The sequence below is a fragment of the Anopheles moucheti genome, chromosome X (assembly GCF_943734755.1).
Source record: "Anopheles moucheti chromosome X, idAnoMoucSN_F20_07, whole genome shotgun sequence".
Lineage (NCBI taxonomy): Eukaryota > Metazoa > Arthropoda > Insecta > Diptera > Culicidae > Anopheles > Anopheles moucheti.
This window is the reverse complement of record NC_069142.1, coordinates 5,159,127-5,169,650: the sequence shown is the minus strand read 5'-3', so window position 1 is coordinate 5,169,650 and position 10,524 is coordinate 5,159,127. Positions and strand designations below refer to the sequence as shown.

The 10,524-nt window shown below is 50.3% G+C and overlaps 1 protein-coding gene across 1 annotated transcript; it reads left to right on the top strand.

Moving 5' to 3' along the window:
* Positions 1-226: 226 nt before the first annotated feature.
* Positions 227-10,020, top strand: LOC128307396 (cytochrome P450 307a1). Its single transcript, XM_053045207.1, has 2 exons — positions 227-1,881; positions 7,566-10,020. Exons 1-2 carry the CDS (start codon positions 1,437-1,439, stop codon positions 8,822-8,824), a joined length of 1,704 nt encoding a protein of 567 aa, XP_052901167.1. The 5' UTR covers positions 227-1,436; the 3' UTR covers positions 8,825-10,020.
* The last annotated feature ends 504 nt before the right edge of the window (positions 10,021-10,524 follow it).

Sequence of the window (10,524 nt, the reverse complement as noted above, 5' to 3'; positions counted from 1 at the left end):
GGCACGGTTCGGTTCGCGGCCCTCTCTGTCTCTTTCGGTTGCGCGAGGGCGCGCGCGCGCACGCGCGCACACGCGGCCTGCACACACACGGTGCCTCCGCGCGCGGCACGGATTGCCCAGCATGCCGTTTCGAACTCTATATAAACGTTGGCGCATAATCCGCACTCGATCAGTCTAACTTTTTTCGTAGCTAATCGTTGATCGCCAACCAGGAAGCGACAATCATTCTCGCTACGAAAAAAAAACCCATTCTCTTCCCGCCCATCCACCAACACCACCACCACCCCCAACACACGCACACCTTCGCCCTTCAAAACCATCTGCTTCGAAACCGTTTTCGGGGCAACCTGGCAAAAATCCGACGAAACGCAACTGCAACGAAAAGAAGCCTACCGATCGGTCCATTTAGTGGGCACGCGGACATTCAACAGCTGCCGGTACAATCAAACAAGTGTCACCCGCCACACCCCCCAATACACCACAACCCGTTCGAGAGGCCGCGCCGCAGCATCCTTCAAAAAGTCCTTACACCAACAGCCCGACGGGACTGTGATCAAGCCCAGCGATTAAGGGTACTTCCCCGGCCAGGCGACAACAGCTAAGACCGACGGTCAGCCGAAGTGGAGCCACCTCGACATCCGACCGGCAACCCAATCGGCCTAGCGATAGCTGACCGCCAGTTAGTGTATCATCTGCAACAACAACAACAAAAAACATCGCGCGTGCGGCGTTTTGTTCGCGATAAGGATCGCGTGGTGGTGGCGATTTCGCCTGTTTGTTACGGATCCATTTACAACGAGCGCGGGCTTTCGTTACGCGGGTGTACGGCGCGATTTGTAGCGTTTTTTTTTTGTTTGTTTGTTGTTCCTGTTATTTGTTTGCCCCGCTGAATTGTTCGTTACGTTTAGCGGGCGTTTTATTTGTTTGTTTGAATTTCCGTTCGCCAAACCCGAGCGCGGTTCACGTTTTGTTAGGAGTTTGTTACGTTATTTTTCTGTTTGTTTGGTTTAAAATTTCTATTAGTAAGGTACTTTTGTTTGTTTGGCATCGTTACGATTTGTCGGGCCGTTTTAGCTATCCTCGTGCTCCCGCCGCGTATGTGTATCTGTGTGTACTGTTCTGTGCCGAACCCACGTGTTAGCTCTGTGAGTTGGTGTTTGTGTCTCTGTGTGTGTGTGTGCTGTGAAAGAATTTATAACGCGGTCGCCCGGACGCCAGGAAACGCACAGCACGCTGGACGGTTTAGGCGAGTGCTGTAAGGACTCCCCCAACACCGTCAGATAGAGCAGCAAAAGGCAAGTGAACATCCTCCACGTGGAGTGACAAACGATCAATAGACACTAGCAGACAGCAACAGTAGCGAGTTACAGGCGAGTTACAGCCTGAATTCTTGAAGCTTGATTCTCCCCCTCCTCCACAACCACTTCAAAGACACAATGGCGTACACCGGGCTGATACTGGCCGTGCTGACCATCATACTGTCGGTCGTGTGCTACTTTAAGATACTGTACGAATGGCACCGGAAGGTGCGCATCCAAACCGTACGCCCTGCCCGGCTCCAGAAGCTAGCCGTACGGGCAGCGACACCACAGCAATCAACCACCGAGCTGATGACGTTCCCGCAGGCACCCGGTCCGGTACCGTGGCCCATCCTCGGCAGTCTCGCCTTCCTCGGCCAGTACGACGTACCGTTCGAGGGGTTTACTGCGCTCGCGAAGAAGTACGGCGATCTGTACAGCATCACGCTCGGTTCCACCCGCTGCCTCGTCGTCAACAATCTCGACCTCATCCGGGAGGTGCTGAACCAGAACGGGCGCTACTTTGGCGGACGGCCCGACTTTTTGCGCTTCCACAAGCTGTTCGGTGGTGATCGGAATAACTGTAAGTACCGATAGTTTACTGAGCGGTGGTATGTTATGGTAGTCTTGATGTTGATAGCTGACCCGGTGTGGATAAGATGTTTAGGGATAGAAGTCGAAATTTGAAGAGTTCCTAGAGTTGCTTAATGCTCCAAGACATTGCCTGACAGCTGAGTAACTTAGCTGTTGATATCTGACCCGGTGCTCAGCTGTTTAGGGATAGAAGTCAATATTTGAAGAGATCCTGGAATTGAACAATTCTTTAAGAAATTGACTGAACGTGACTGTGTTTTTCACTGTGTCAGAAGTAGAGTGCCTTCAATATTGATAACTCGAGCCCGAAGTCGATAATCTTAGGGATAGAAGTCGAAAGTCTGAATAGATCGTATCGTGGTCTATTTCTCCAAATGTTCTGCCACCAAGCCCAACATCGCCCAACCAAAACCAGACACAACAGCGTGACACACAACGCAACGCGAAACACACGTACAAGCGAACGACAGCAGCGACAAAAAAAAAGGCAAGCGCTCCACAGCACTGCACAATTCTACGGGCTGTAGCCCTCAGGCAGGGTGGCGCCAAACGGCGGCACTGGTTTAATCTGGGCCAGAGAAAGTGAAACTCCGTGCACGCGAGGTCCGGACCGCCACCACCGCCCGGATCGGATCTAACCGGACCGGCTCGGATCGGGTTGTCGGAGATCGTTCGGGGTTTTGCGGTGTTTTTTTTCTTCATCCCCTCGGTTTTGTGTGTGTGCCTGTTTTTTTTTTCCTCCTTTCGGATGATTGTGACCCACCCATCGGCCTGGGTCGGTACTCCAAACACCAATTCCGAAAGGTGATTGTGTGTACGCGTGTGCGGTAGCCACGCGCCTGCAAAAACTGCCACTTTGCCTTTTTGCCCTGCAGCGCTACTTTTGGTTTTGCCTGATGCGCACGCGCAGTAAGGGTGGGTTGGGCGAGGGGAGCGAAGTGCTGGATGTACGCATGCGGGAACTGCAGTGTCGGTGAAGGATGCAAGGCGATAAAGATGGGGTAGAAAACGGAAGCCTTCGCACGGTGTGGAGTTGAGGAGCTAGTGTGCGACCCCCATAGATAGGGTGAAAGAGCTTAAAAGGGAAAATCGGAACGGGCTGGACGAATCCGGGGGGGTTGGTGAGGTGATTGGAATAGGAAACAATCAACGCCAACAAACAAGGGGAAAGTTGTAGCCGCGGAAGGGGTAGTTTGGGGAGCGAAATTCGGCAGACAAGGGTGGGCAGGGTTTGGGGTGAGAAAAAGGGTAACGATGGCCAACGAGCAACCAGACGGAAGTGGAAAGGCAACTTCGGTGGGCAAAGGAAATGGCTGGGATTTGTGTGTGTGTGTGTGAGTTTTATTTTTGCAGAATGACCTAAACCCCTGAAGACTCGCCTAGAGGCGGAAATTGTGGAGAGAAAGTAAAAAAAATGGAAAGAGTATTCGTGGAGTACATTTTAACCTCCAGAATTGACACATTGAGGAGGGGGGAAGGATGACCCGGCGTGGGTGATGCGGAGATGGAAACCATCTAAAAGGGAAAGGCAACAGAAAGATGTCTATCGTGGTACCCACAAACACGTTTCCCCAATGACCCTTTTTTCAGGCTCAACCGTTTGAGGGAGGGGAAGGAATCGGAGGGTGGCGAAGGTTCGGGAGGTTTGCTCTGGGTCAAGTCTGCGATCCAGCAAACTCCCATCTCGTTGCGTGCATCTTGATATCCTGCCGGGAGCCGTTGGAGTCGATCGCTTTGCAGGCATTTGCAATGGCGTCCAAAACTACCACTCACATAATAAAAATAAAAAGACATCGGCAAAGGTTGTATTACGTCAATCCAGCACTTCCCGACATTTGCTGGCAACATTTCGCAAACATTCTATCGCAACGACGGCGCGAAGGAGTGGGAAGAGCCTGAGGGGAGTTGGGTTTTTTTCCTCCTTCTTTTTTTATGCCAGCCTGAAGAATTCATAATCGTACACTTTTTTGCCCTGAAGCGGCTCGTCTGTCATCGCTTACGTAGCTAGAACAATTCTGGGACACTAGAATGGGTTTTTCGGTGGGAAAGGGGGCAACTAGACCACTGCACCGTCGACGCCTTCCAGCTTTGACAGCTTGTTGCGTGTGGCTTTTAAAGGAATGGGCGCGAAACGTTTGGTGTTAGTTAATGGACCACAGAGCGGAAGTCCAAAGTTGCATCACCTGCCTGCATTGGAACATGTATTGGTTGTTTTCGCTATAAACTCCGAGTCATTCGGAGACTTGTGAGCTGCAATGCGCTGGAATCGTCGGGAGTTCCTGCGCTATGTCCAAAGGGTTGAAGAACCTTACCGGAGCTACAAACTCAGTGAACTTCGCAACTTCAAAACCACAGTCACTGAGGTCCATTGACCATAAACATTGGTCACGTTGTTGACCGATGGCGTCCATATTGCAAAAAAAAACAAACAATTTCGAATGAGGCTTTAGCCTGTCATCTGAGTGGCGCATGTTGTGGACTCAATAACCAGAGTCTTTGAAAGCGATGCTTAGAAGAAAAAAAGTAACATTCACATTAGCACACGCGTGTAGCACTGCAATTCGACCAGGCAGGGCTTTCCACCCGGTTGCAAAAAGAAAAGACAAATAAAGTCAATATGACGACATCCAGCGCAAAATGCAGCGAACGTTCGCGAGGTAGTGTACTGGAGAACCACATAGCAACGTGGGGAAAGACGTAAACATGTGAAGGAACAGGAACCATCAACGGTTGCCTGACTTGTTTGTTGTTGGTGCTCAAGTTTTCGTCCCGGTAATTAAATCCAACACCAAAATCGACGCTCTTCCAAACCGATTAAAACCGGATCGGCGACAGACTGGTTTGCATGGTCGAGAACAATTCAGCCCCGATGGGGGGGGGGGGGGGACCGAACATCTTGCACCCGCATCGCTTTGCGAGCGATTAGTTCCCACACGCGAGATAAACGTCACACGATCTGTCAAACGGGTAGACAGATAGACCGAACAGATAACGCACAGATCGGTAGTAGATGGTCTTCGCCAGATCTATTTCGATACGCTAAATGGATGGTTCCAACGCCTGCAAGCCATGTACGTCCAGTTAATCTTGTTTGTTTTGCATTGCAACACCTTTCGAATGAAGGGGAACCCTTTTAAATGTAGTTCAACGCTGTTAGAGCCATCCGTTACCATGCTTAATCTCCATTTAATTATTACCTTCCGACTTGTCTGCTACCATACATACATGTAGGGGAGTGGGGGATCTTTCTTGATTGCTCCTACAGTGCGTGAAGAATCATATGGAGCGGATCTCTATTGCCTAGAAGGAAGCAGCTAGCGCAAGGAATAAGCTAACAAATAATCACGGATGTATATTGAAACGAAGAAGCCAACAACTAAACGATACCTCCAATTGATGGCAACAGGAGAAGAAAAAGAGAACGAAGCGAGAAGTTGGAAACAGGTTGGTGCGGTCTATTAGCCGTATCGAAAAAAGGAAAGAAGCTCGAAAGGAAAGGGATTGGACGGTGGATAATCGTCTCTTACACCATCATGCAGGGACGAACAGGTGATTTTGGGTTTGTTGTGCGTGTTGCGGTCCGCCGGCACGTCGTTCCTGATCGTTGTTCGACCGTTGTTCACACCTACTTAAGTAGCGGAGATCAATTTCTTGTGCTGCATGGAAGGCCCCATTTCTTCGACGAGATTTTGGGGGTGCATATGTGTTTTGCTTGGCCGCGAAGGGTGTGAAGTACCCCGAAACAAATGCTCTCATACATAATTCCAGCAATTCTGGAGGCGGACGAGATTTGTCTGCTGTTACCGCCTTGCAAGGGAGAACGCGCCGCAGAGCCCGGACGTCCTCGATCTTCCGATTCATGAATAATTCAACCGCAATTGATCGACCCGGGGTGCGTTTAATTTGTTCCCTTTCCCTTTCGCCCGATCCGCATGCGTGCTTACGCCGATGGTGGATGTAGAACAGTTAAGCGAGGCCCAGATCGCATCAGCCATTTACAGCACCCCGAAGCAAACCCCAGCAAACAGTAGTTCCACCCGCCACCCGACTTCCGTTTCGTTCGCCGGTTTAATTAATATTAATGCAGGCAGCGAAAAGCGCAGCGAACCAGTTGCCCTGTTGGCCCGGCAGGGCTTTGAAAACCCCTGCAGTGCGTGGATTAGCGGGCCCCCGCTTAAAGGGGAAGGTGGGTAATCACGCTGGAAAACCCTCGCACCGGAAGTAAATGCTTAAACCCACCACACTTGCAGTTGGGGCAGAGTGCGGAAGTAGGCGAGCAACTTCGTAACGGAGCAGGAACTTCCGGGGGCTCGCATAATACTCAAAAAAAAAAACAACAATCACGGATTACTCTGGAGTTCCAGAACTCCTGGGTAGGTAGGGCAGAGAGATTTGTAGAAGTAGCGGGAACGTTAATCGCCTTTGAGAAAATATTTCAAGCAGAAATTATTTTTAGCTCAACTTCGATTTCATCTCAGTTATGCAAATCTCTCTTACTACTTCCTGGTTTCTTTTGGGAGTTGGATGACTTCTTAACATCTGGTTGTGTGTAATGGATAAAATAGCACAGACAACTTCAACTTCAAGGTGTAGAGTCACTGGTGCAGTGGAATCATCTCCAGCTCAGTTGTGACTAAACACCGCTAGACATCACCCGCCCCTAGCTACTAGACGTACGAGTGACATCGTGACTCACATTTCCGGAAGGTCACGGAGAGCCGGTTAGATCGACCGGTTCCGTCGCCGGTATCGCCTCCATCGTCAGGTCGTGCCCTCAGCAGACCTCCAAAAATTCAGGGTGTTGGGTCCATCTCCGGAGCGCTGTCTCGCCACTGCACAATAATTTCTGCCGAGTACCTCCTCCATCCCTCCACTGATGTATGGTAATTATGGTCAGCAGTTCTGTCCAGTTGGGCGGGCTATTTACATTTGGCACGTGAGTGTCAGACGACACATGCGAACCAGGCTACTACTGTTGGTGGGACGGGACCGGACAAACGCCACCGTTGACCTCACGCAAGGTCTTGCGTCTTGCGTAAACGGCGCCCAACCCGGAAGTGATCGGTTCTACCCCGGTTTGTGTGCGCAATGTGACATAACTTTACGATTCATTCACGGCGCCCCCGGGATCGGGCACCGGGCAAAAGGATCACAGGGCTGGGTAGTCGTTACTCCGCTCGTAGTACGCGGGAGGGTACGTGCTCTACCCGTACTGGTAGCACAACCCAATTGGCGGCCAAAGCGATATATTTCGATACTTTATTCGATGCCACAAACACCGCTCAAGGACTCAATATTTGCAGACGGGTTTATTTTGCTGCAGTCTTTTTCTTACTTCAACTGCTGTGCGGTCGCCGCGTCGCCTACACGCTCTCGTACGTGAAGGCCAAGATTGCGAACTTGGTCGGGTTTTGGTACGATTTTATAATAAAGCACGCCACGTTCGGGGCTGGCTTTTATGACTATTTTGATACCGGTGACGGTAGCCTGCCGGCGAGAGACATTTGAGAGACCTTGAGACAAAGCAGTGACATAAGGAAGCAGAATGCGGTGTGGGATCGGTTTTGCATTGCCTGGGAAGGTTGGGGTTTGTTTTCGTGGGTGCTAGAATAAGCGCGCTGTTGTGGTACCGCACATCTTCAACTGTACGTACCGTTCCCTGTTTCATTGCAGCACTCGCCCTGTGCGACTGGTCGACCCTGCAGCAGAAGCGTCGCAACCTCGCCCGGAAGCATTGTTCGCCGAGCGATGCCTCCAGCTACTACCAGAAGATGAGTGACGTGGGCGTGATGGAGATGCACCGCTTCATGGACCAGCTGGACGAGGTGGTATGCCCGGGCAAGGACTTCAAGGTGAAGCCGCTGATTATGCAGGCGTGCGCAAACATGTTCAGCCAGTACATGTGCTCGGTCCGGTTCGACTACAACGATCAGGGCTTTATGACGATCGTGCGCAACTTCGACGAAATCTTCTGGGAGATCAATCAGGGGTACGCGGTAGACTTCCTTCCGTGGCTGGCACCGTTCTACCACAAGCACATGTGCAAGCTGACGCGCTGGTCGGCGGAGATCCGGGACTTCATACTCGAGCGGATCGTGAACGAGCGGGAACAGACGCTCGGCGACGACGATACGGAGCGTGACTTTGCCGATGCGCTGCTGAAGAGCCTGCGGCTCGATCCCTCCGTTACGCGCGACACCATCATGTACATGCTGGAGGACTTTCTCGGCGGGCATTCGGCCATCGGCAATCTGGTGATGTTGGCGCTGGGTTACATTGCCAGGCATCCGGAGGTGGGCCATCGCATCCAGCGCGAGATCGACCGTATTACCGAGCGGGGCAAGCGCAACGTCACGCTGTACGATACCGAGAGCATGCCGTACACGGTGGCAACCATCTTCGAGGTGTTGCGCTATTCGTCCTCCCCGATCGTACCGCACGTCGCAACGGAGGATACGTGCATTGCTGGGTACGGTGTCACCAAGGGTACGGTGGTGTTCATCAACAACTATGAGCTGAACACGAGCGAACGGTACTGGACCGAACCGAAGCGCTTCAACCCGAGCCGGTTCATCGAGACGGCTACGCTGGCCCAGATCCGGACGGACCTGCGCGACTCCCCGACCGCCAAGCAGGACCTTACCAACATCATCAAGACGAACGGTGTCAGCAGTGAGAACGAGCGCACGCTACAGATAGAGCGGGTGCGCAAGAACATTCCGCACTTTCTGCCGTTCAGCATCGGCAAGCGTACCTGCATCGGGCAGAATCTGGTGCGTGGCTTCAGCTTCATCATCATCGCAAACATACTGCAGAAGTACGACGTCCACTCGAACGACCTCAGCCAGATCAAGATGTACCCGGCGTGTGTGGCCGTCCCGCCCGACACATACCCGCTCGCCTTCACACAGCGCTCGACAATGGCGGCTTAGTAGCCCAGTAGTAGCAGATAGCAATAGTAGTAGTAGTCGTAGTAGCAGTAGGTACGGAGTAGGGTCCCATCTATTAGCCGCACCCTGATGGATGTCCGCGATGTCCAGTATGTTCGAGGCGTGCGTCACGACGAGAGACACTGTACATAGTTCAATGCCTTCATCGAGCGGCACACATATAAACGCTCGGCAGTGCGCCTCTATAAGATATACGCTATATTATGTCATCGCTCCGTAAAAACAAAAACACCCACACAAACACACACACACAGACACATACTTATTAACTTATTAACCATGCAGATATCGCGCACCAGCACCTACTCTTCATCAGAGTCCGCATTCGCTTAACGAACCTGCACGCGCCTTTTGTTGGGTTAGGATTTCTATGTGGGTTGTCGCAGGAAACGGGAACGAACCGATCTGTTCATCAGCAGCTAGGAGAAGGTTTGCGCTTTTTGCGATACGTACGCGTTACTAAGCTAGTAGCCTGCAGAAGGTGAAGCGCAGCGCTACCTTCCGAGGCCCACCTTCGGGACAGGTACTATTGTTTCGACTTACATTCCTACGGAATACGACTAGGCCAGGAGGTAATGTTGCTTGTATTTCTCGCGTTAAATTTATCAAGAACACATCCGTGTATGTGTGTGTGCGCGCTTTTGTATGCGCTTAAACACCTTACTTATCCATACGTATATATGCAAGTACATTGGACGTATACATTGAGACATACAACTTATAAATTAAATAAGAGCTAAGACTGATTTTTTCATCTTTACCCTGTGAGACAGATCTAGACGAATTCTATCATATTCCAAACGGAAACGAAAACTGAACGGTTTACACTAAATTAGTAGCGGCCACCGTTAGCCGAGAATCTCCCCTTCGCCAGAAGAAGTTGTTTTACACTTACGATATGTACATCTTTGACTCCCGCTGTGCAACCAACGCTTCCCACTTCTTCTTGTTTCCTCCCACCCTCCCCCTTGTCCATTCCTTCCACAACACAACATCCTTATTCACGTTTTTTTTTAAGGAACATGCGCACAGTTCGCCGCGTATCGAAGGAGCAAAAGCATAGCTATGTTAGAGTTTTTTTTTCTTCAGGGATTTTCTGTGAGACGTGATTATTTATGAAATGAAAGTAAAATAAATCGCATTTAATTTGTTATTTGCCTCGACGAGTGTAAACGGTAGTGTTGTAGTGGCTACAAGTATTGTATATGATAGAGAAATAAACATTGCATTACGATAACTCAATGCGGTTTTTTTTGTTGGGTGGGCAATTTTATTTTAGTGCTTTCTTGAAAGAAACCAGAAGTCCACAAAGCGTTTGTCAAACTTTGCTTTGAGATTATCAAAACTTTACCAAAGGAGTCTAAAGTAGGTCGTAAAACGATTATAGGGTGATATTCAGGAATTCTAGTTACGGGAAGATGTAGGAGCAACCGATGGTCTGATCTGATCTGATAATATGAACATGTACCCATTCTACGGAACTACCGGACTACTGGACATCTTCATCTGAACATATAGCCATCCCATTCGATCTACTGGATATACTCTACCTACTTGAGCTCGATTCCTACTCTAACTTTCTGCATCCACATGTCCAAGTTCCTATTGATTTCATGTGTCAACAAAACTAGCTGAACCTTTAGAGCCTACTTAGTTTACAATAGATTCACGGAATTCTAAAA

Coding starts and splice junctions, on each gene's coding strand:
- LOC128307396 (XM_053045207.1), top strand. CDS start 1,437: ATGGCGTACACCGGGCTGATACTGGCCGTGCTGACCATCATACTGTCG. Junction 1,882..7,565: donor CGGTGGTGATCGGAATAACT/GTAAGTACCGAT, acceptor GTTTCATTGCAG/CACTCGCCCTGTGCGACTGG.